This window comes from Dermacentor albipictus, chromosome 1 (assembly GCF_038994185.2).
Source record: "Dermacentor albipictus isolate Rhodes 1998 colony chromosome 1, USDA_Dalb.pri_finalv2, whole genome shotgun sequence".
NCBI lineage: Eukaryota > Metazoa > Arthropoda > Arachnida > Ixodida > Ixodidae > Dermacentor > Dermacentor albipictus.
The window spans coordinates 461,271,816-461,298,024 of NC_091821.1; the positions used below are offsets into that span (position 1 = coordinate 461,271,816).

At 46.7% G+C, this 26,209-nt stretch overlaps 2 protein-coding genes across 3 annotated transcripts; both read left to right on the forward strand.

Annotated features, from left to right (window-relative positions):
- The first annotated feature begins 828 nt into the window (after positions 1-828).
- On the forward strand, positions 829-8,471 carry LOC135902845 (uncharacterized). Of its 2 annotated transcripts, none has more exons than XM_065433115.1 (2): positions 829-1,175; positions 7,921-8,471. In XM_065433115.1, exons 1-2 carry the CDS (start codon positions 851-853, stop codon positions 8,247-8,249), a joined length of 654 nt encoding a protein of 217 aa, XP_065289187.1. In that variant the 5' UTR covers positions 829-850; the 3' UTR covers positions 8,250-8,471. The 2 variants fall into 2 exon arrangements, with proteins under 2 accessions (XP_065289187.1, XP_065289188.1); XM_065433116.1 differs by having other exon boundaries at positions 7,924-8,471.
- A 3,856-nt stretch (positions 8,472-12,327) lies between these two features.
- Positions 12,328-25,898, forward strand: LOC135902844 (uncharacterized). The gene is made up of 3 exons (XM_065433114.1): positions 12,328-12,467; positions 20,730-20,830; positions 25,182-25,898. Exons 2-3 carry the CDS (start codon positions 20,781-20,783, stop codon positions 25,849-25,851), a joined length of 720 nt encoding a protein of 239 aa, XP_065289186.1. The 5' UTR covers positions 12,328-12,467; positions 20,730-20,780; the 3' UTR covers positions 25,852-25,898.
- The last annotated feature ends 311 nt before the right edge of the window (positions 25,899-26,209 follow it).

Here is a 26,209-nt window from a genome sequence, read left to right on the forward strand (position 1 = left end):
TGTATGCCTTGTTTCTCCCATCGGCCAATACACGGGTGCGGCCCTTTGCGTCCGTGGACGACGTCACTCACCGCCGATCCCTCTTGCGTTGCTGTATTAAGAGGAAGACGTGCCTGGAGCTCCTATCTATATTAAAGGAAAAAAAAAGAAAGGATATTCTGATCGGTGTTCACAGCACAACTTTTGGAGAGGCCTTTCTTTTTTGTTTTCCTCTAAGAGGACTAATCGGCTAAACAGAAGTAAATTTCTGTTTAAGGCCATCGATGTCATTACCAAAACGTGTCAGTTTAAGAAAATGTTAGTTTTGTAACTGAAAATTTCGGAAATGTAAATTTCGGAAACGAGAAGAGTGGAACCGCAGGGCCCGACTCTGATGATGATATGTAGGGATGAAGAAGATGTACAATAGATGATGATGTGTGGAGATGATGAAGATGAAAGTCAGGGATGTGTTGCGCTCACAGTATATATATTCAGATAGCTAAGCTCTCCATCAAGATCATTATTTGACAGCTACTTTTCGTCTCTTTACAGTACGTGGTTTATACCACGTTATGTGTTTCTTCGTTCTTGTACTTTTGTTTGCCCTCTTTCTGCTTGTTTGGCTTGCCTACAGTACAGATATATTGCGTGCTTCGAATAAACAAGATTTACTAAGACCTTGTTCCGTTTCTGTCTACGCACATGTTTTTATTTGCGCTCCAATGCCAGAAATATCTACAAACTACTGCATCTGTCGACCCCTGTGCAGTTTTTTTGAATGGTTTTGGGCATCTCACCTCTTCTTTCTTGTTTTGCAACCTGCATTAGCACAAGCCGCTGCGAAAATGAAGAAGAAAGCAGAACAGGAATGGCGGCCGCTGAGGACGATCAGGAGCTGTCAATTGTCCACGTCGAGGAAGGCAGCGGCGAATACAGCAGCGGCAGGGAACCGCTGGAAGCGCCGTCAGAGGAGACGACTACACCATACGACTACACTTCGGGGGCAGAAGCCGCCCCCGAAAGCGATGAGGTGGCTTTTCCGTATGGTGACTACCAGGTCCGTGAGAAGGAAGCCCGCTTCTTCCACGCTGTCGAGCTGCCGACTCACAGTGTTCCGCCTGTCCTGCCCCCGTATGCCGAATGGGAGTCGAACCAGCGCAGCAGCGAGGTTTTCCGAACCACGGCGCGAGACGGTGAGTTCTGTCCGCTGATTTCCGACCGTAGTTTTTTTTCGCGTGATGGCGCTCGGAGAACGACACACGGGACGCTGCATTTGACTATCTTAAGAAATCTAGAGATCAGGAGCCGTGTCGATGGCTATGTTCTTGCCTGTTGTAGCATGTTATATATATATAATGTTTTGCGGTTGACTATCACTGTACCTTCGAGATAACTGATCATGCGAAATTTCGCTTTTGGATTGCAACTTATAGTTCGTGTTATCGTGCCTGGAGTCTCCTCTGTCCCGCATGTCATGTCACTCAAACATGCCCCAGAAATGTGAATCAATTGTCAGCGAGATATTATTCCTTGTGGTAGCGCACCACTGCGCTTTAGTACTGTATTCAATATATGAATTTATTATTTGTATTGAATTTAAAGCTGAAATCCAGATATAGAAAATAGAGAGTGTTCGTTCCGTCAGCTCAGTAGTCACCATGCCAGCGCTCATCACCAAGCTTTGTGGCAAGAATAGTGAATTAGGTTGGCATAGAGAAACTTCCTGCCCTCCTGAAGGAAGAGCCGTGTCGCTTTGGCTAATTACGCGGCATACAAGTAATCAGCTTCATGCTGAAATATAAGTCCCGGTACCATCATGGGAAAATTTCGCCACAAATCGCAGTTCTGGCACCGTCAATCACTGATGCTACATACCTGAACCCCCCCCCCCCCCCCCCGCCTCCCGTCTTTTCTTTAGTTTGAAAAAAATTATGTAAAATTTTATTGATAATATGGCGCAGTTAGTTCTGTCAAGGGGATTACTTGAACAGGCATCAATTGTGCGACGAATCGCCGGGGACGATGCCAATGAGGATTATTTAGTTAGTTATTCAGAGTCCTCCATGGACTCTAGTGTTGCAAAGGCATACTATGGATAGATACATATACAAGCGTTGGTCGCATGATGGCATACAGAAACAAAGAAAGGAAGTAGGGGTGCAACTGCAATAAAGAGCAATATGAAAATTATATATATATATATATATATATATATATATATATATATATATAACTACTACGTCAAACTGTTGCCTTTGCTTCGTGTTGCCGACAAATTCGACTTCGCCCTGCCATCTGCTAGCCGCGTGGTTATCTCAGACGGTAGAGCGGTTGCCCCGGAAAGGCGGTGGTCCCGGGTTCTAGTCCCGGAACACGGCGAATTTTTCTTCAACTGTGAGGCTTTCCTTTCGAGGAACCCGTATGGGCTTCCTTTGTAGCAATTGCTACGAACGGGTGGATGTCTGGTTTCCCTTTTATTATATATATATAATTATCAAAATAATTACGTTTTACAATTTTCTGAAAGTTTGGCGCTAGGTGGTTACCTGCTGTTCACCTATGCAAATAAGTTATTTGGCCAGGGGAATACAAAGTAAGATGACAGTTATCGTTGTCTCCCAGTGAATTAAATAAAATTGAATAATTAACTTTTTATTGACTGCAATAAGCGGGCATGTTTCTATTGGAAAGTTAGAGGCAGTCGTGATTATACACAGTTCCACTTAGCAGACTTTTTCTAACATGCCCGTGTTCCGAGACATGCGGCTGCAAATTTTTAATTTCCGTTCGCATGATTACGCATGCAAAACAGTGGGGATCGGCACAAAGTTCCTCCATGATGTGACACGGTTGTTGCGTGCGGCGTTTAGTCTGAAAACGGAGTGGAGGCATAGGCAAACATGGTAACTGTTCCCCCCTCACTCCCGACTGGCGAAATCAAGGAATGACTCCGTTGTGTGGCGTACGCTGTACGCATTATCTTGTTAAGGGTTATCATGGAAAGAGAATTGGAAGCACAAACAAGAAAGACCATGTTGGTATCCACTGGTGCTGACATGGCTGCTTCCACCGGGACGAGGCATCCTACCGAACACAACGTGGGCGTGGTTACTGCAATGGCCAAGATGAATGGCAACGATGCAGACGGCTGTACGCGGCTCGCCAGCCAGACCACCTACTTCCAACTGCGCCAACCTTCATAAACATATCTCGGCGCTTACGCACGAGCTCAGTGCACCATCAAAGACAGACCAAGAATTGTCGACGAAGGCTTCGAAATTGATGGTCTCGCGGCCATAGCGTTGATGCTGGAAAATCAGTATCCGACTAATGGCCGATGAGTGCGAACGTGGCGTCGGCGCAGTCGCAAGTGTGCTCAAGAAGCATAAGTTGCATCCGTACCATGTTTGCCTTCACCAGGGCCTAAGCGAGATAGTCATTGAAAGACTGCGTGACTTGTGCAAATGATCAAAATTGACGAAGCAAAGGAGTTCCCCTAGAGAGTAATTTGAACAGATGAAGCTCGGTTTTTGCCGTAATGGCACCTTGAATGTTCACAACACCCATTATTGGTCCCAAGAAAATCCACACTGGCTGCGGCGACACGAGCACCGAGTTCGCTGGAGTGTGAATGTGTGGGGTGGCGTACTCGGGGACAGGATTATTTGGCCCCACATTTTTCGGGAGGACCTGAATGGATAGAAGTGCACGCAAGAAATACTAAGTATTGTCGTCGACAACTTTGTCTCCTGTCTTCCCTTGAATGCCCTGCGCCAGCATGATGAAGCACCACCACATTTCTCCATCTCTGCAAAGAGCTGGTTGGACCGTAATTTTACAAGACAGTCGATCGGGCAAGCAGGAGCGATGTTTTCGACGTCGAGATCACCTGACCTTTCTTCGCTCGACTTTTTTCTTTGAGCCTACGTTAAATATCGAGATTATGTAACAGAGCCCATTGACGTCAATGACATGAAGAACATGATAATAGCTGCCTGTGTGAGCATCGGCCCAGAAGTAATGCGCAGAGTTATAAAGTCAACGCGAGAGCGATCCATGCTTTTCCGTTTCTGAAGAAGGAAAGAATATTCAACACTTTCATCGCATTGACATCTTGATAGGTGTCGTGTTTCCATGAAAAGTGAGACTTGTGCAGGCGCACACCGACATTAAAGTAGGCGAACAAAATATATGTCGTCGTCGTCGTCGTCGTCGTCGTCGTCGTCATCATCATCATCATCATCATCATCACCACCACCACCACCATCGTCATCATCATCATCATCGCCACCACCATCATCATCATCACAATCATCATCATCAGCCTGGTTACGCCCACTGCAGGGCAAAGGCCTCTCCCATACTTCTCCAACTACCCCGGTCATGTACTAATTGTGGCCATGTTGTCCGTGCAAACTTCTTAATCTCATCCGTCCATGTAACTTTCTGCCGCACTCTGCTACGCTTCCCTTCCCTTGGAATCCATTCTGTAACTCTTAATGACCATCGGCTATCTTCCCTCCTCATTACGTGTCCTGCCCATGGCCATTTCTTTTTATTTATTTCAACTAAGATATCCTTAACTCGTGTTTGTTCCCTCACCCAATCTGCTCTTTTCTCATCCCTTAATGTTACACCTATCATACTTCTTTCCATAGCTCGTTGCGTCGTCCTCAATTTAAGTAGAACCCTTTTCGTAAGCCGTAAGGTTTCGTAAGGTTACTGCCCCGTACGTGAGTATTGGTAAGACACAGCTGTTATAAACTTTTCTCTTGAGGGATAATGGCAACCTGCTGTTCATGATCTGAGAATGCCTGCCAAACGCAGCCCAGCCCATTCTTATTCTTCTGATTATTTAGGTCTCATGATCCGGATGCGCAGTCACTACCTGCCCTAAGTAGATGTATTCCCTTACCACTTCCAGTGCCTCACTACCTATCGCAAACTGCTGTTCTCTTCCGAGACTGTTAAATATTACTTTAGTTTTCTGCAGATTAATTTTTAGACCCACCCTTCGGCTTTGCCTCTCCAGGTCAGTGAGCATGCATTGCAATTGGTCCCCTGAGTTACTAAGCAAGGAAATATCATCAGCGAATCGTAAGTTACTAAGGTGTTCTCCATTAACTATTATCCCCAATTCTCCCCAGTCCAGGTCTATGAATACCTATACGCTGTGAATAGCATTGGAGAGATCGTATCTCCCTGCCTGACGCCTTTCTTTATTGGGATTTTGTTGCTTTCTTTATGGAGGACTACGGCGGTTGTGAAGCCGCTACAGATATCTTTCAGTATCTTTACATACGGCTCGTCTACACCCTGACTCCGCAATGCCTCCATGACTGCTGAGGTTTCGACAGAATCAAACGCTTTCTCGTCATCAATGAAAGCCATATATAAAGGTTGCTTATATTCCGCACATTTTTCTATCACGTGATTGATAGTGTGAATATGGTCTATTGTTGAGTAGCCTTTAGGGAATTCTGCCTGGTCTTTTGGTTGACGGAAGTCTAAGGTGTTCCTGATTCTATTTGCAATTACCTTAGTAAATACTTTATAGGCAACTGACAGTAAGATGATCGGTGTATAATTTTTCAAGTCTTTGGAGTCCCCTTTCTTATGGATTAAGATTATGTTAGCGTTTTTCCAAGATTCCGGTACGCTCGAAGTCATCAGGTATTGCGTACATAGGGTGGCCAGTTTCTCTAGAACAATCTGACCACCATCCTTCAACAAATCTGCTGTTACATGATCCTCCCCAACTGCCTTCCCCCTTTGCATATCTCCCAAGGCTTTCTTTACTTCTTCCGGCGTTACCTGTGGGATTTCGAATTGCTCTAGACTACTCTATCTTCCATTATCATCGTGGGTGCCACTGGTACTGTATAAATCTCTATAGAACTCCTCAGCCACTTGAACTATCTCATCCATATTCGTAATGATATTGACGGATTTGCCTCTTAACACATACATCTGATTTTTGCCAATTCCTAGTTTCTTCACTGCTGTTAGGCTTCCTGCGTTCCTGAGAGCATGTTCAATTCTATCCATATTATACTTCCTTATGTCAGCTGTCTAACGCTTGTTGATTAACTTCGAAAGTTCTGCCAGTTCTATTCTAGCTGTAGGGTTAGAGGCTTTCATACATTGGCGTTTCTTGATTAGATCTTTCGTCTCCTGCGGTAGCTTACGTGTATCCTGTCTAACGGAGTTACCACCAACTTCTATTGCACACTCCTTAATGATGCCCATAAGAGTGTCGTTCATTGCTTCAACACTAAGGTCCTCTTCCTGAGTTAAAGCCGAGTACCTGTTCTCTAGGTTGACCTGGAATTCTTCTGTTTTCCCTCTTACCGATAACTCATTGATCGGCTTCTTATGTACCACTTCCGTTCCCTCCTCAGGTGTAGGCTAATTCGAGTTCTTATCACCCTATGGATAAGGTGCAGCGTTGGCGTAGAGGTAGAACACCCACCTCGCGTGCAAGGGGTCTGTGGTTCGAATCCCGGTACCACGCAATTTTCCACCAGATTTTAAAAAAAATCAGCGTGTTGATAAAATTGCATAAACAGGCCTGGAGTGTGGCCTGATCCCGGGGACCAGAACCGGTAAGGTACTCCCTCACCAGAGCAGGATTGGCCACCCTGGTGCAGTACTTGGCCACAAACTCCTATATGAAAACAACAGTCAAACCCCGGTCCTGAGTCCCCAGCGGCTGCGAAGCAACTGACCATGGCGGCGGTCAGACCGGCGACGCAGCAGAGGGTGCTAAGAATCCCTGGCTCCGGGCAGGCTGCCATTGGAATATGAACCTGGCAACGTTTAATGCTAGAAAATATATGTAACCACGTCTAAATCTGTTTTTGTTGATGATTGCAATAATTGCAATATTTAAAAATTAGCCGTCATTTGCGTCATCCAGGCAAAGACAATGCCTGCTCGTCTAGACTCCCCTACGTACGCGAATTGCCCACCGGCATCTCCGCTGGCTCCCTTATCTCGGCATGGCAGCTGCCACCATCAATACAAGCTGCGTCGTTGCGTGTTTCGACAGCGGTTCCGCGTTCTCCAATAACTATTTCACCAGCCGAGAGTGAAAGGGAAAAGTTATCACCCTTGCTTATGCCTCCGCCTTGTTTGCAGACCTAAACGCTGCACGCAACAGCCGGATCACATCAGAGAGGAGCTTTGCGCCGATCATCACTGTCTTGCGTGCGTAACCATGCAACGGAAATTAGGATTTGCAGCCGGATATCTCGGAACACGGGCGTATGCTAGAAGAATTGTGTCAAGTAGAATTGTGTAGAATCACATCCTTCTCTTACTTTTCCATAGAAACATGCCAGCTTACTGCAGTCACTAAGTGATTAATTATTCAATTTTATTTAATCGGCTGGCAGACAGCAATAATTATCATCTCACTTTATGTTCCCCTGGCCACATAACTGATCTGAATAGGTCAACTGCACGTAACCTCTGGAATAAATTTGACCAACCGGCCTTTTTTTAACGTGCATCCAATGCATGGTACCGGAGCGTTTTCGCATTCTGCCGCCGTAGAAATGTGGCCGCCGGGGTTAATACAAAGAATCCAACAAGCAGACCTAAGTGCAATAATGAGGACAGACGAGTACACAATGAACTATCTGGGGAGTGAAGAATGAGTCCAAAAAACACAATTAAGTAACGCAGGCATGATTCACTAATAACGGAACACCAGAATCCCAAATCAGAACATCAGAACATCACAAATGGGTTACAAACTTCTCAAGAGTAACGTATGGGGACAATGCAATCAGGGTTACCATGCCGTAGTTCGATCGCTCGTGGCAGAGCTGACGTGTTGAAGGCAGTCGTGTGTCCGAAGATGACGCTTGTAACCACGTCGACCGTGCAGCCTTCGCGAACCATAAAGTGCCTTCTGTCCTGCCTCGCTCCCAGCAGGTGCGGCCTCCCCTCGGCGCTTCAAGGCGCGCCTGTTGGTCGTGTCGGCGGCAGTGTCGTGCTCGCTGGCGGTGGCCGCCTGGCTCGTCTACCGGCAGCTGGCCGAGACGCCCCGACGCTTCGCCGAGATGCGCGCCGACCAGACCGACTCCATCGTCGCCGACTACACCGAACCCGCTCTGCCGACGTTCGGCAAAGAGCGGGACTCGGTGGATGCCGCTGTCGGTGGACCAGACCCCCTGCTTAACGCCACCTTCGACGACCTGCACCAGCTCGGGGCCTGGAGGAGAGCGGTCGTCTCGGGCCGGGACGATCGGGCCCGCTAGGGCGCACCGGCGTCACTGCCTCGGTGGCGTTCCGGTACATACTCCCATAGCCCTTCGCCGTAAGGAGGGACGCGAGCGTCGTCGGGGACTTTTGGCCGGGCAGCGCATCGTACCAACTTCTTCGATGCAATGATTTGGACGACGTTATTGCTTTCCAGTTTTCTTCAGTTTAGAAAATTATGATCGACAATGTGCAACATATATAAACGAATTTCTCTTGCATTTGTGAACTTTATTGCGCGGCATATTTAAATACGAAGCACGCCCTTATCTGACCAAGGGCGCTGCATTGAAATATCATGCAGAAACGTTACGTGGTCAAATGGCTGAGAAGCTGCACCTAAATTCACATTGGCTGTGACCACGTGACGAGCGCCCCTTGACGGACCAGAGCGGCCGAAGAGGTGCACCTGCTGTCGCAATAGCATGCTAGCTGTTGGGTGAGGGGAGAGCGCATCACTGAGACACCATGTCACCCTTTTTCTCGGAAAACATTGTTATTTGCTGCTTTCTAAGTGGGTCTCTGTACGGCCAAATCAAAATGCGCCACAGCGTCACAGCGTGCTCGCTTGCCGGCGAGGGGGTCATACCTCGAAAGAACGCTCGGCGGTGTTCAAATTGACATTAACGCTATCGCACGCACAACTGACGAGAAGTGCTCAGGTGTACTCTGATTTTTTTTCATTGGAGTTTTTTCACTTAAACAACAAGAAAAAAAACAGTTCCGCGGATCCCATTGCGACGACCACACACAGTGGACATGTATCGTATTTTGTAAATATATGGCCTGTGTAGAGTTCTGTATGTTCAGTTTGCCCAGGACCGGTTATCTGGCAGTTACCAAACATACTTGTTTTGAAGGCACTTACACAAATGTACAGGAGGGCGCCCGCACGTTGCTTTACTTGAGCGCCGGCAGCCGAAGTACGAGGAGCGCGCCGTGTTATTGACCACACATGGCCTCTGAGATTGCGCGCGTTGGCAGCTTTGGCTCCGTTCGTCCCGTTAGGCGTGCTCAAAAATAAAAAAAAGAAAGTAGGGCAATACGGCGCGCGCGCCCAGCTGCCCCCAGCTGGCGTTGTTAGCTGAGGGCTCTGGACCAATAATAAAAGCTCAAGGGAAGAGAAATGCGGCCATAGGGAAACAAAGAGCGCTATGGGGATACAGTAGGTACGAGGTGCTGCGGGGTATGTGGAAAGGTGTAATCATTCCAGGAGTTAGCTTTGGAAATGTGGTTGTATGCTGGAAGTCAGGGGTACAATCAGAACTCGATGGCAACCAGAGGTCAGTGGGACGCCTCACATTGGGCGCTCATGGGAAGACTACAAATGAAGCTGTGCAGGGTGATATGGGCTGGACAAGATTTGAAGTGAAATACTTATACTTCATTACAAGATGTGTTATAAAGTTAATGGACATCTTTGTGAACAGATTTTGTGTGCGTATGAGTACGTTTGTCGAAATTTTGTTCGGTTTGTCTTGTGACTGTTGATCAATGAATATTTTGAACATTTAAGAAAAAATGTTTCATTCGATTAAATCGGCGAGTAAAGCCTAAATCCGTTTGACGAAACATAAGTGCAGGACCCGCTTATCAAGGAATCAAATATATCCCTATGTAATTATTGCGAATGACTATGGCGTTACACTCTTAAAAAGTGTACACCCTGGGGGTGGGATATCTGCCACACAACAATAATCGTCACCTGTCTTACTTGCGTTTCCTTTCTGGAAAGTGTTGCACTCGCTACTTTCTTGTCGAGAACAAGTACCGGGCTCGCAGCGTTAAAGAAAGGAAATGCGGCCAAGACCGACGAATATTATTGTTGTGGGGCAAAATATGACTCAAATGGTGTAACTTTGCTTAAGAGTGTACATCATGAGTGCTTTCACACTATTGGTAGGAGTACTAGCACTCTGTACTGAAGGAGTATGATCATTCCGTTAGGAGGAGTATAATCATTCTGTCAGGAGAAGTAGAAGCACTCTCTTTGGAGCAGTAGAAGCAATCGGTTCTAGGGAGTACAAACACTGTTTGGGGGAGTACAAATACTCTTGGGGCGGGGGACTATAAGTACTCCTTGCAAGAGTACTAGTACTCACTTGCGGAGGAGTACAAAACCTCGGTCGGGGGGAGTCATTATACTCTCTCCCAGAAGGGGTTGATATACTCTGGAAATGGGAGTTTAATATGGCACAAGCTCACACTCCCTCAAGAAGAGTTCCCGGAACGCTCTTTGCTTTCAGAGTCAATCGTTGCGTCTTATAGTTAGTTACACAAGCGCTACAGATGCTGCATGCGAGCTGAAGCGAGTTGTGAAATCCATGTTCTTCCCACAATAACGATTTCTTCAGTGGTCCAAGTTATCACTGGTGAGGACGTGAAAAAAAAAGATACCTTATGTAAAGGCCCCACCACACGCACGCGCTTTTCGAGCGACGACGACAAGCGACGGCGACGACTAACAGGTTTTGCCGTCGCGGACGGTGATGCGCCGCTGTCGCTTATCGCGTTGCCGCTTTCAGAGAAATTTGCTTATCGCCTGCATGTTCGCGCAACCGCGCACGGCGGGATTGCGCACCAGCATTGCAGCAGCCAGTCCACCCGCCTTGATGCAAATTTGCTCATGCAATTTGGTCTCTACTGTGAGAGCAAAAAATAAGCAGTAAAATCATCCATCGCTTCATCTTATCTCAAGCTGAGGACGAATTATCGGCGTTTCCTTGTCGTTATCATTTAGGCCAGTTGTTTGTTTGTACGATATTAGGCCTGAGACGCCACCTAGAGCCGCAACAGTATTTTGAATATTGCTCACCAGATGGGACCACGTCATTTAACGCTGGCGGCATGGAACGGGTTTCTACTGGCGATGACAGCATATTGAAGCTAAAGCTAATGCATCTAGCTTAAAACATCGGCCTCGTGGTACGCTTGCGATTTCTTTACGGGTGCACGATTGTATTTATTTGTACGACAGCGTCAATTGGAGGCTACTTTTCTTCGCGTTGTCGAGTTCGTATGGCTGCTACACGCCGTGACGCAACAGGGTCTGTCTGTCGCGTCGCTTGAATATCGCGTGTACATGCACGTGGTTGTCGCTCGAAACGTTAGCATTATAAAAAAGAGAGAAGAAAGGCAAGAGGAAAAAAACAAGCCGGGCGCATGGCACGTGCATGAAATACATGGAGGGCTGGTGAGCCCTGTCTAAGCCTTTGTTCTGAGTGTCCTTCCTATCTCCTATGTGCTGTTTCTTGCATTGTAGACTTGTCACGGATGTTGAAAAACCGGCAGGCCCAGTTTTCGGCTTTCGCTAAACGAAGTTGGGACATGGCGTCTTATAATAGAAGGCTCTCGTTGGAAAGAGCTCGTCAAAAAGAACGTAGATGCCAGCGGGTGCTGGAGACCATTCAGTCGCCAATGGTGACAGAGTGATGTGTAGCTTTCTTACTGTGATTTCGCGAAGATGCCAAGCGTCAACTATCCCGATGGGCCGGTATGTGCTCAGCAGCAGAGGCTACAGCAAAATGATCGAACATTCACGGACGCTTGAAACTTATTGCGAAGCAATTATATGGACATTCAAAGAGAAACTTTTTCATCGCCGCCGCTGTTGTTATGAGGCTCTGCATACATTTAGGTATATCTATGCTATACGCTTATCTATATGCGGGATATGTTATATTATGTTATATAATATTAAATTATATTATGTTATAATATATTACATGCTGGTTCGGAAACCCAATATTAAAGTCTACTGTGGTAAGGTTCCACTTTATTAAACTGTCAAAAATCGAATGAAGATATAAGAAACATGTCTAATGTTCTTGAATATTTCATGCGAAGCTGTGCACCATATTTAGGCACAGCAAACGTTCTAAACAGCAGTTTTCTGAACAAGGTGGACGCAACCGTAAACTCGGCACAAAACAATATTCTGCGTGCTTGCAACAGCAACCTACAGGAGCGAGAAAAACAAGTGCTTAAATGGCCTATAAGACAATATAGGCTCAGTCAATAATAGCGACGCAACAATAGCACTTATCCTTTCTTTCATCGACCACCTGTACACTTGAACGCAGACATGTGAGTCTCGTCTGATTCGTCTCTATTCGCCGTGTTGTTGTTGATCTGATGTGAGGGATCTTTCTATGTTACTGCGACTGATCATTTTATGACACTCTGCAAGCAGGAAAACCACCGTCTTACTTTACTTGGTAAGCGCTATTCTCTATTCTTATTTCATTACGCTGTGTCATCCGTAGAATACTAGTGTAGTGGGGTATTTACCTGTACCAACGATGTTACAATATTCAAAATACTGCATCTGCTCAGCGCAGTACGAAATCCTGCAGTACGCAAGACGAAATACGATATGAAAACCTGTTTTGACATTCCATAGTGGACTAATGTTAAATATATATATATATAATTGCGGTCCACTGAGTGACGCACGATCACCTTCAAGTAGATGAAAATGGCTAACGTAGCGACTATCCCAGGTCGAACAAGTTGCGACTGAATTTTATGATAGTTATTTTTGACATCATTTTGCGACGGACTCGCATCACTAAGCAGCCATATGCCCTAGCTGTGCTACCATGTACTAGCACGTAATATCGCCAAAATATGCACTGTTTCTTACATGTGGATGGTAGCCAGCATAATCGATGGTTTTTTGCATGATGACATGGACATTAGTATATTTTTTGCGCGCTTTTCATTCGAACTGCGATGGAGCTTTCGCATAGAGTCTGGAGAGAGGGAAGTTCGTTTCTATATATATATATATATATATATATATATATATATGTTGTGGGAATTTATAAGCTATTATTTGTCATCTGTACACGATCATCATCATATAGGGTTCATATGGGGTTCTTCTTCATCATCGCTTGTGGGGCTGGCTCTCGAGTGTGCTCCGTGCTGTGGGCGTGGTCGGTTCGCCTAATCTTTGGACGCGGAATAAAAGCCGTGATTACTGCTGCGTCACAAGTGGTGGAGTGTGCTCTTCAGTCCCCCGTCCTCTGACTCCCCGCTCAACCTCCTGGAGCTTCGATCGGGTCGCCGATTGTGCCAGCTGTCCGCCAACATGTCGCAGGACGAGCCAACAGGCACTTCTACTTCCACCATCTCGGCCTCGACTACCCCAGCCTCTCCGTATTGGGTTGTCAGTGGGCACCAGCGTGATCCCTATCTGATTGCTGGACTTCGCGGTGAAGACGTCGAGGATTGGCTGGACGACTATGACCGAGTGAGTTCGGCTAACCGTTGGGACGATGCGTCCACGCTACGTCACGTCGCCTTTTATCTGACAGGCGTAGCGAAGACTTGGTTTTTCAACCATGAGGTTGATTTCACGAACTGGGGCGCTTTCAAACAGCAGCTCCGCCAAATCTTCGGCACACCGGCTGTTCGTTCTGCCCTCGCAAAAAAGACGCTCGACACTCGCAAGCAACAACCCGGTGAATCTTATACGTCGTACATAGAGGATGTGCTTGCTCTTTGTCGACGCGTGAACACGGCCATGACCGAATCAGACAGGGTTCGCCACATCCTCAAAGGCATCGGAGCTATTGCTTTCAATGCTTTAGCCATCCAGAACCCCGCTACCGTCGCTGATATCGTCGCTACTTGCCAGCGCCTTGACGAACTCGAATCAGTACGGTTGCAGCCGGACACCACTGCAAACACTAGCGCCGACGACCCTACGTTACGAGCATAGATACGCGCAATAATTCGAGAAGAGCTCCAGTATCTTGGCTTAGCAGCAGGACCTATGACTTCTCATGCCTCCGATACCAATCTGCGAGATGTCATCAAGGAGGAATTGGCATCCATGGCTGGTGCTGCGTACACGGACCCTCTAACACCTAGGGCCCCATCGACGTACGCACAAGTAGCCGCAGCTACTCCAGTCATCGTCCCACCGATGCCTCCAAAACCAACACCGGCTCACATCGCTTCCATGACTACCAGCGCACCTACCCAAACGAGCTATCCGCAGTGGCGTCCTCCTCGTCCCATCTGCTACTACTGCGCCGTAGACCATATCGCGTATCGCTAGCCGAGAGGAAAGTCATTGACGAGAACGTCACCGACATGCTCCAACGAAACATAATACGCCCCTTTGCTAGCCCTTGGTCTTCCCCCGTTGTTTTGGTTCGCAAAAAAGACGGCTCTGTTCGATTTTGTGTCGACCACCGAGCACTTAACAAGATCACACGCAAGGATGTATACCTTATGCCGCGAATAGACGATGCCTTGGATTCCCTGCAGGGTGCCGAGTACTTCTCGAGCATCGATCTGCGTTCCGGCTACTGGCAGATACCTATGCATGAGGACGATAAGGAGAAAACAGCGTTTTCAACACCAGATGGGCTCTACGAGTTTAATGTCATGCCATTCGGCCTTTGCAATGCGCCCGCAACGTTCGAGCGCATGATTGACACCGTTCTTCGTGGCCTAAAGTGGAAGACTTGCCTGTGCTATCTCGACGATATTGTTGTTTTCTCGTCAACATTCTCTCAGCACCTGCAACGTCTGGATGAAGTTCTCACGTGCCTTGCCAACGCTGGACTTCAGCTAAACACCAAGAAATGCCATTTTGCGAGCAAGACGATCAAAGTTCTAGGTCACATTGTGAGCAAAGATGGCATTCGTCCTGATCCTGACAAGGTTTCCGCAGTTCAGCACTTCCCTCGTCCCAAAAAGACCAAAGATTTGCGTAGTTTCTTAGGCATCGCTTCCTATTTTCGGCGATTCATACGGGGCTTCGCCTCAATAGCGTCACCTCTGCACAAATTACTGGATTCTAATGTTCCCTCTGTGTGGTCTCCCGAATGTGAATCTGCGTTCACCCATCTGAAGCGCGCTCTCACATCTGAACCAGTACTACGCGATTTTGATGAAGCTGCTCCTACCCTTCTGCATACGGATGCTAGTGGTCACGGAATTGGTGGCATTCTCCAACAGCGAGACGACACTTTAGGTGAGAGGGTCGTCGCATACGCAAGTCGCGTTCTGACAAACGCCGAAAAGAATTACACCATCCCGGAGCAGGAATGTCTAGCTATCATTTGGTCTGTGCAGAAGTTTCGACCTTATCTTCACGGCCGCCACTTTACGATCGTTACAGACCATCATGCATTATGCTCGCTTTCGACGCTGAAGAACTTGTCTGGACGACTTGGTCGGTGGATTCTTCGTTTGCAAGAATACGACTTTACCATTACCTACAAGTGCGGGAAGAAACACCAAGATGCAGACGCGCTTTCTCGCTGTCCGCTTCCTACGACGCCATGCCATGGAGCTCCAACTACCATCCATGACAAGCTTTCGCTCGATCCCTCCTCAGATGCTTTCTTGTTGGCCACTGTCGACGAGATGCCTCCACACGACAACAAATCCTTCCAATTTCATCAACTTGCCGACTTTTACTCTTGGCGCATCATCGACCACCTTCAAGGAGCTTCGCGCCCGCCTAACGCCCGCCTTCGTCGGCAGCTGACGCAATTTAAGATTGACAACCGCGTCCTATACCGTCATGTCTATCACCCTGACGGTCAACGCTGGGTTCCTGTTCTGCCACGCTCTCTACGTGCTCATGTCCTGCGGGCTTCTCACGACGACATGACTGCTGGTCACCTTGGTTTCCAGAAAACCTATGACCGCATCAAAGGGCGCTTGTACTGGCCTGGATTGTCCGCCAGTGTAGCGAGGTATGTCGCTTCCTGCGCTCTATGTCAGCGTCGAAAGCTCCCTACATCAGCTCCAAGCGGACAACTGCAACCGGTTCCTCGTCCGTCGAAACCATTTGAGGTCGTTGGAGTTGACCTATATGGCCCACTTCCTGTGACTCTCACCGGTAAACGATGGATTGTGACAGCCGTTGATCACTTGACACGCTACGCCGAAACAACTTGTGTGAGTTCTGCCTCAGCCTCTGAAGTTGCTGCATTCATACTTCAATCCTTAATACTGCGTCACGGTGCTCCTCGCGTCCTCCTGAGCGACCGTGGAAAAGCATTCCTCTCGCAACTACTAGACGAAGTACTCAGAGCCTCCGGAACCACCCACAAGACTACCTCCAGTTACCATCCGCAAAGCAACGGCCTCACAGAGCGATTTCATCGCACGCTGTCAGACATGTTAGCCATGTACATTGACCCGGATCACAGAATCTAGGACGCAATTTTACCATTCGTGACCTTTGCATATAATACCGCCGTTCAACGCACGACCGGTTATTCGCCATTCTACCTTGTCTATGGTCGTTCGCCCTCTTCCTGTCTTGACGTCTCTTTCTTCGCGCCAACTGTCCATCAATGTCCTTCCTCCTGCGATGAATATGTGTCCCGCATTCTGCGTTGTCGCCAGCTCGCCCGCATCAACACCGAAGCACGGCAACAGGACCGCAAGCAGCATTACGACGCCTCTCATCGCGTCGTGTGCTTCCGCCCTGGTGAGGAAGTGCTACTCCGGACACCAGTTCGTACTCCTGGCTTGTGTGACAAGTTTCAGCTTCGGTTCATCGGCCCCTACAAAGTCTTGGAGCAGACTTCTCCAGTGAACTATCGCGTGGAACCAGTTATTGTTCCAAATTACCGCCGCTGCCGCGCCGCTGAGATTGTCCACGTTTCCCGTGTGAAGCCTTTCACGAGACGTTCACCGCCCCTTTGAATTGCGGCCAGGATGGCCGCTCTCGCGCGAGGGGACATTAATGTGGGAATTTATAAGATATTATTTGTCATCTGTACACGATCATCATCATATAGGGTTCATATGGGGTTCTTCCTCATCATCGCTTGTGGGGCTGGCTGTCGAGTGTGCTCCATGCTGCGGGCGCGGTCGGTTCGCCTAATCTTTGGACGCGGAATAAAAGCCGTGATTACTGCTGCGTCACAATATATATATATATATATATATATATATATATATATATATATTGTGACGCAGCAGTAATCACGGCTTTTATTCAGTAATCACGGCTTTTATATATATATATATATATATATATATATATATATAAATATATATATATATATATATATATATAAACGAACTTCCCTCCCTATATATATATGTGGCGAGCGCTTCACTCTATTCAATGCGTTCAACGTAATCTTGCACGAGTATATTGAGCTTTTTTCCGTATACTTCGGAGTCTAGCGGCGCTTACAATTTTTGCTACTTAAGCCTAGGGTCCAACACTAGAAGACCCTGTTAGCCGTCCAACGTGATCTACTCCATTATGAAGAGCGCACACTCTCCATTTGTTGTGACTCTCCCGGAAAGTATCGGCAGAGTTTAACGAGGGTTACACTGGACAAAATTCTTAGAGCTGCTTTGGTTCGAATTGACCAGAGAAGCAATTGCATGGGTTGGCTTATAGACGATAAGCTGGCTCAATCACCGCCGCTATATTTATATGCAGAGAGTCTTCACGGCTTCGCTTAAACACGCTTATATGTAGCAAGGGAAGCTGATTGAATAAAAAAAATGTATTGTTTGTAAATAGGTGCGACGACTCTGAAGTAAGCTTTGTTCTTTCTTCGGATAGCTCTTTTTTCTGTATAACTGTCATGTTTCTATGATGCGTAGTTTTTTTATTGTTTTGGGAAGGAGGGAGGAGGGCGTTTGTTTTCTAGTTGTCTTTTGGGATTATCCGAAAATTAGACACAAGACAGTGTGCTCTCTATAAACGGCTGATCAAGCACTTTCTGTAACCTTTTTACTGCTGTCTTGTAGAGGGGGCTGCGGGCCTCTGTCAAGCTGCCATTTGTTCGTGCAGCTTTTACCTGCAGCCTCCTCCACCTTTCTTGACTGGAAATAAACATTATTATTATTATTATTGTGCATAGAGAGGGCACATTGGATCACCTGCCGTTAACGACTCTCCTGCTGCAGCAGATACTCGAGCGCGATGGTTGCTGTGTTGGTAGCAATTAAAGGATACACTCCTTCACCTTTCCTAAACTTCCATATCCTGAAACTTCCTGCCTGAAGAGAAACATTCGAATTGCGTGCGGTAGTCATTGAATTATGATTATGCCGCCGCCGTCACACCGATGCTATCATGCTTCCGATGTCGTACTCTCATCATCACGTCATCTTAGTCGGGCCACCGTCATTCCAGCCCCTTAATTTGGTTGTCGCCACACCGTCGTCGTCGGGCCATTGCCGCGAACTAATTATCTTCGTGTCGTCGTCCTCACGTTGTCGTCGCATACTATCGTCATATTTTAATAATCGAAATCGCATTGTTATGAAGTCGGCATACGCATTTGGCGTTCCATCGATATCATTCCTTCGTCCTCGTTCCATCGTAACCGCGTCGGCGTCATGCAATCGTCGTCAAGCCTCCGTGCTAGTGGGCGACCTTGGCAAGCGACTACCGTTGCAAAGTGGGACGATGTCGCAGTGCGTGGAGTATAGCCGAATCAACGAAAGTCTGAGAAATACAACTACACGTTGTAAATAAACGTGACGTCAGGAACATTGCTTATCGCAACATCGCTGGATTGCTATTCGCATTACCGTCGACGGTCATCGTGAGACGAGTTCTGCTGTACTTTTTTTTAATACACTCGCAATTCTTATGACATTCGGTAGCGGCAGCTTCTGCGATGTCCTTGTTTGATTCAGAAATGAAGTAGCTTACAATTTCTTCCCCTTCGCCGTAGGTGGAGAGCAGAACCCACAGATTTGGGTTAGGCTCACACCTGTCGCAAGTTGGTTTTCACGTGCTTTCATTTAGATGAAAGCACGTGCTTCTACTTTTCAACTAGACATGAAAAATGTTTTTTTTTCTTATACTTTCACTGACGCTTTGTTATGTTTACTCATTCGCACTTTCTTCGTGTACACTGAACCGTAGTGGTTTAATTCGTTGGCAGTGCCAAAACATCCTTTTATTTTCCCGCTTGCTCGATCTAAGTTGTTCTTCGTCTTTACATCTCCAGCGCACGCGTGGTGTTAATAGCTAAGAATACCTCGCTTTCATACCACTTGTTCAGTGATGTTTTTCTATTTACGAGTTATTCTTGTGTCACTTACACTTATCACGTTTACGTCGATTTCATCATGTATCTATGGCACCCAGGTATTGTTTACATTTATGGTAACGATCAATTCCAATCTGTTCTTTCTTAACTTTATTACTCTACATCGTTTTTCTGCTGTGTGCATGCAACTGTATTCGTTAAATCAATTTCAATCTGTTCGTTCTTAACTTTATTACTATACATCATTTTTCTGCTGTGTGCATGCGACTGTACTCGTTAAAATAAAACTCAGTATTCGTAGGCGGCATGGTAAAATTAGCTAATAAACCTGTGAACAAAAATAAGATGTCATTAGAGGTACACAAATATGCTATTTATAGAAAGAACACCGTTATTGTGGACTCATTGTTTCGTTTTTCTTCGTGTAAGATAAAAAATTAAATATATAAACCACCCTAAAAGCCACGCAACAAACATTTTTCTGCAAAGTTTGTGTCATCTTGATTTACAAAAAGGGTTTAGCTGTTTGAACACGATACAATAAGGCAATAAAAGGAGTGCCACCGTCTAAGCGTCTAATTTATTTGCTTTAGATTTGTTCACTAAGAGATTCTGTAATACATCATGCCCAGGAATGTAGCACCTTGCCCCTTCGTCCATCTGTTGGACTTTAGAGAAGTTCACCAGAGTAACTGATCAAACAGAATTGAAAAAAAAAAAATACTTCGACAGATTGGTGAAATACAAACAACTTTCAGTTAAAAACGTGGAGTTAACAATCTTTTGCAATAACACGAAATTACGGCACTTATTCGTAACTTTCCTGCTGCGCTGTAATAATTTTATAATTCTGACCACTACGTTGCTATGACGCCGCACGACTCTGCTATGACGCAGTTACGACTAAGTGTAGTAAATTGCACGTTAATAGAAACGAGCACTCTCTCGACCTGATCTTTCTAACTGAAAATTGTTAGAATCGGGCCGATCTTTTGAAATGTAATTTTTCGAACATGCTACCATTTTTTCGAACACGCATTACGGGGAAGTTCGGCTGATGGACGAAAGGGCAATGTTCAAAATTTCTCGGTATAAGGAAATGGAGGGGGAGTTTGGAGCTGTATTTATGTAAGGGAGAAGAGGGGGAGGGAGGAAACCACTGTTCAAAAATGGAAACTCCGTGTACTGCCGACTGGACCGTGAAAGCTGCTGGACATTTCCTGAGAGATGGCGTGAACATGACATGACAATGTGAAGAAAAAGGAAAAAAAAAACAATACTTGTCATGAACATTTTTTCTTATTTTATTCATGTGCATGAGCCTTCCCCTCCTAATCGTAGTATTCCCAGTTCTGCTTCACATTTTATTCTCGTCTCCACTAACCCAACGCTGAGAATCTGGCTAGAGCACAAATGTTACCGCGCCAGCCTCTCTCTATAATGTATTCCTCTCATGCATGCTCCGAGCAGAGGTGCTAAGTGGACGAAGCCGCAGGATTAAGCCTCCGAGTCCCACAAGAGATGCAGTCACAAGTCCCCCAAGCTCCTGCACCTGGCGGGAACACGGTCAGGTAATGTAGCTGCTCTGAGCGCGCCAATAAGCACGCTTAAAACACTCCCAGAAACAATTGTTGCTTGACGAAAATGTGATGGCAAAGGGAATGTATTTCACGAGCACGTATATACGACCGAAAAAAAAAGAAACGAAAGAAAAGAAGAAAAAAAAACCAAGAACCATATTAGGTTCTGTGTCACGCTCTAAAATGGTTATCGCATTCTCGTTTGGTGCAAATACACTCGGAATTATTATTCATGCCGACATGCACAGTGCATTGTAGTTGCGCATAGTGCAGGTAGACAAAATAGCTGCGCGAATAAATGTCGAGCTCCTAAAAGATACTTATAAATGTGTTTTACGCGAGCATCCACATCGAAATTCGGCCCGATGGGGCTGCCCTGCCATGCCAAGGTTTGCCGAGACTGTTTCGAGTTTTATTGAAGTTCAAAATCAGAACCATGTCGGAGTGAACATTTGTGCTGAATTCAGGCGTGGTGATAGACAGAGTGGAATTTCCGTTTACGAGAGCGGGTGGGCCACTAGCATACCGAACGACTATTGGCTTGCAATTTTACCAATCTAGTCAACCTTGTAATGACCGTTGCTGTCAGCTTGGACAATAATCAGCTAAGAGAGTATCAGAGTATTTGATGACATTGACGAGGCTTTCTGAGAGAAGACAGAAATAAATTTCTATGGCACACATTCTGGCGACAGTTAAAGTCAAGGTGAACTTTCGGCCGGATTATGAGAAATTATATCAAGACCACTGAAGAATATTCTAGGAATGCTATCAAGAAATAAAGCATCGTTTCCCCTTCTCCCTCCACTCGTTTCGATGGTCTAGAGATTAGAATGGGCAACTTTATGCAGAACCTAAAAGAACACAGAATATGACGCATTTAATGTCGAAGTTCTGGAAAATCTACCACATGCTTATGGTGCGTAAAAGGATCACACTTAGCACTCCGTTGTGTACGTCCTGTGGCCCCTGTCTGACACTTGAACACCTTACATTTGAGTATCCCGCATTCGCCACACAAGGTGTACTGCTAATCAAGGAATATGGATTGATTGGACTCAAGTATACGACCCTTGACGATTGACTGTTTCCGAGAGGGAGTGCTGCTCAACGCGAACAGGCCCATAGAACCTTGCTAACGTTCATGCAGAAAACTGATTTGGCCTCTCGTTTACAGACATTTATTTTCGTGTTCCTACTCTCTTTCGTCCGTGTCTCTGAAATTTGTTTATTTCCTACTTGCTTTCCTATTTCTTCGTTTTTTATTTTCTCCTCTTTTCATTCCCTCCTCCCGAAAGAGTAGGCAGGTGTGCACTCTCGGGGGAGTTCTCAGCTTGCTCGCTCCCTGTTTCCTTTGTGTGCTTGTATGTTTACATTAATAATAATAATAATAATAATAATAATAATAATAATAATAATAATAATAATAATAATAATAATAATAATAACATTAACCGTGTATGCTGAGCAAAATTTACATTTATGTATAAACCAAAATTAGAGGTTGACCAGGTCCAGGTCCAGGAGGCATATTACTTGTCGCAGCTACAAGTTATTCACTATGTCTAAAGAGTGCCTGTACAACTTATGCGAACGAACATGGTGCGATGTTCGCAGACACGTCATGCAATTTAAAATAGCGTTTGGGTTCCTTCTCATAAATTATTTGGCGAAAGTGTATTTTCCGTACTAAATACCGATTTATACAGCTATGTTTGAAAGATGGAGGTTGATGCAGTTGGGGAAAACAATATTTATTGCAGTAAAACAGACGAACATAGGCGTCCTGAAAGCACAGGATGTTGGGATGGATCCCGCAGTGGAGGGCTTCGAAAAAATTCAAATAAGCTTTCTTATTGGGGTACAAAATACACGGACTCTCAAGGATAATTTTTTGTCGTCGCCGTCGCAGTGCTGTCCCGAATAAAGTCCAATTACGCAGAGAATGAGTGCCACGCGCGCCGTACGTTGGTGGTCACGTGGTGGGCCAGTGCGACGACAAGCATCCGAGGGCGAGCCAAGAAGGTTAACGGGGTCGATGGGTGTCGTCTTCCTGCGCGACCAATGTTGAAGGACACGTGATGGAGCCCGCACTGCCGCAGGGCTGGACGAGAGGAGTTGAGCGCACGTCTCCTCCTCTGGCACGACCATTGCTGCCCGCGCGGCTGAGCACATACGCGGCCCGCACGCCGTACGTTGCAGGTCGTCGACTGCGGGTGCCAGGGCGAAGGGTGAGCCGAGATGGCTGTTGGATTCGTGCGCACTGTCTTCTCACACGCGTAGTGTTGGGGCTCGCGTGATCTGAGTTTTGGAGAAGCCGCACAGTTAAAACGGTGAAGCCAGCGAAGCACGAAACATTCGATTCGAGACAGGTAAGCACGCTACCTGCTGCCAGAGCTCCGCGTCGTGAAAGCGCTTTGCAAGTGACGGCACAGATCATCGAGTGAGATCTGTTCGTGTTTGTGCACGTCTGACACCATGCTTGATTAGTTAGTGCGCGATTGTTTAGTGAACGTTGTGCGGTTTGTAAAATTATGAACCTTACTTTGTGTAATTGAAATAGCAGGCACGTAACAAGGAAATGAAGTGAGACGCACAAGTCTATACAGAGCTACGTGTCTCGCTTTGTCCCACTGTCGTGTGGTGGAAATTACAAATTTCATTTCATTTATTTACCCTACGGGACCAGAATCGGGCCCTTAGGGTAACCACCATGAGTGGGGCCATCATCATGAATGAACAAGCCCGGCCGTATATTATCGTGAAAAGAAAGCTCGCGAAAGCGATAAACTATCCTTCGTCGGCTGGCCTATGTTTCTCTAGCCGCATTGCCATCAAGCGCACGGTCAACGAATGAACGTGATTCTGTCTACAGTGACGAGACATCGATTCTAGTTGTCATCAAAACATTATTGTCATGGACTCTTCCAGCTTCATCAAAAGCAGGCAAGCAGTACGAGTCTCAGCCCAAACGTGACTGCCAACAAGGGATTTATCTTCGTGCGGCTCAACAACGTTTCTGCGAGTCCTGTTATTAAAATGTTGGCGTCTGATCTCCGTTTTCTTGTTCCTCCATTGTTAATCGATTAGAGCTTCTATCCTGCTTTGACGTGTTTATTGAATTTGATGTATGCCGCGGGACTGGACGAGCAGCTTTAGTAGGACCGCATAGACTCGAGCAAAAGCTTGTACACCACAGCATCAGGAAAAACTAAAATTTATTCCAGCGCCAATCCGTAACGTCGAATCAATTCAAGGCGAGCACATTGCATTGGTAGAACACGCGCATGCAGGTCGTACCCCTTCATTTCAGCCTACATATGCGAAGGCTGCGTAGAATTGCGTTTTTTTTCTTTCTTCGCAGTATTGGCCTGCCAACTTTTCCCGCGGCTGTACATACGTATCAACTCCTTCTCTTTTTCTACTCATTATTCCATGCCAAAGCATCATGCCCTTTTTCCTTTTCTCCAGTGCAGACTAGCAGGCTCACTGGCTCAGGCCGATCTCCCAGCTTTTTCTTTAAGCAAAATCTGTCTTTCTTGTGTTCAACAATACGAGTGATTCGTCGCTTCGTTTCCACTGATTGCCACATCCAACGTAAACCAACCTTCCCAGCTTATAACCACCATCTTGTTTTGATCTGGTCCAGCTTGACCCCGATACCTTACCTATACGAGAGCACAGTTCTGACTATTCGACTCCGGTCTCAGAAGCTTACCAACGGGCCTGTCGCTTCGGTGAGGACACCGAATCAGGAAGAAGGCTGGGTCCACTCATTACCAAAGCGTTGGAGTGCATATTCGTCGTGGAGTACACTGCAGCCCACCGCGGTGTAACTCCATTGCAATATCAATTACATGGGTGCTCGTGGCGACCGCGCGCCCACCCCGTCGTCGTGCAGTCTCGCTATCACCACCATGTTTTCAGAGACGCGGAATGCGTTTGGCTGCAAGAACGCCTTTTGCGCCTTCTGAACGTAGGTAGTATATGTTACCGGCAACCGCAAAAGCTTGATAAGATGTGCACGTCGTTCTTTGTTGTAGCTATCAGTCACGGGTTATAGCAACACTAGAAAACAAAGTAAAACGGCAGCAGTAATCATGCAGGGTACTGGCATGAAGAAACACACGTGGCACTATGAATGGGCCCGGCTTGCTACTATTCGCGTTTGCCGTAACAAGGTATAGGAATGAGTTAGTTCAAAACCTAAATTGAATCTACTGCAGCGCAGAAATCAGGCGTACAAGGCATGCGAAAACATTGTACGCTTCATTCTTTCGCTACTCATTGCGGCGGCCGTTCGAAATACCATTTACTGTAGCATTACCTTTTCGCATTTCAGCGTGCAGCAGCCGAAGACGCGAGACTGCGTGGCCGTAGTGGAGGATAGACCGGAAATGGGAGAATTATCCGACACCGAAGAGCGGCGACTGGAGGACCTCAAGGAGTACTTGTCCGATGGCTTGAAAATGGAAGGCGCCTTTGCTTTGCGCTCTCCATTTTTCTTTTCCCCTAGCGATTCCAGCTGGACTACTCCCATAAGGAAGTACTGGAGTCCCCTGCACTGCTGTCGCAAGCCAAGTTTTGCTGGTCCGCGCGTGGATCGGACGGCCAGGACAAGCGCCGGTAGCGACAAGCCACAGCAGACTTCGTCCGCTCCGCCGAGAAAGCCGGCCTCAACGAACGATCAGTTGGGAGGCGTCTTAGGCTGTCCGCTCGACCTCACCAAAAGTGACAGGGCGCGCAGTTTTCCCAAAATGACGGAAAAGCTACGGGACCCGTCAGCGGAGAAAGTTCAGTGCATTGTGGAGGCGTCAAGGAAGGTATCGAGCGCGTTCGACGCCTTCAGGGTGGCTGGCGTGCTGCTCCAGGGAAGCTTGGAGGAGGATTTGGTCCTGAAACAAGAGAAGCGCAAGTTGGAGCTAGAAGTGCTGCGTCTGAAGAGGGACAAGCTGAAGCTGACCATGCAGAAAAAGGAAAGGCTCAAGCATAAGAAGGGCGCTGTTAAGTAGCGTATTGCTTCTATAGCGAATAAAGTGAGTCAAAGTGCTGCCGCAGAAACGGCTATAGAACTGGTTTGGCTTTCTTTTATCTTTCGTATTCACGAAGAAATCTGCTCTCATTGGCCACCGTGTAAGTAAACCAAAAGATTACGCTACCTTCATACCCGCCGTAGTTGCTTAGTTAATATAGCGTTGGGCTGCTAACCACGAGGCAACGCGATCGAATCCCGGCCACGGTGGCAGCATTTCGATGGGGGCGAAAACACCCGTGTACTTAGATTTAGGTACATCTTAAAGAACCCTAGGAGGTCCACTATGGTGTGCCTCATAATCAAATGGTGGTTTTGGTATGCAAAACCCCATACAA

Coding starts and splice junctions, on each gene's coding strand:
- LOC135902844 (XM_065433114.1), top strand. CDS start 20,781: ATGCAGTCACAAGTCCCCCAAGCTCCTGCACCTGGCGGGAACACGGTC. Junction 20,831..25,181: donor CCTGGCGGGAACACGGTCAG/GTAATGTAGCTG, acceptor TTCGCATTTCAG/CGTGCAGCAGCCGAAGACGC.
- LOC135902845 (XM_065433115.1), top strand. CDS start 851: ATGGCGGCCGCTGAGGACGATCAGGAGCTGTCAATTGTCCACGTCGAG. Junction 1,176..7,920: donor CCGAACCACGGCGCGAGACG/GTGAGTTCTGTC, acceptor CCTCGCTCCCAG/CAGGTGCGGCCTCCCCTCGG.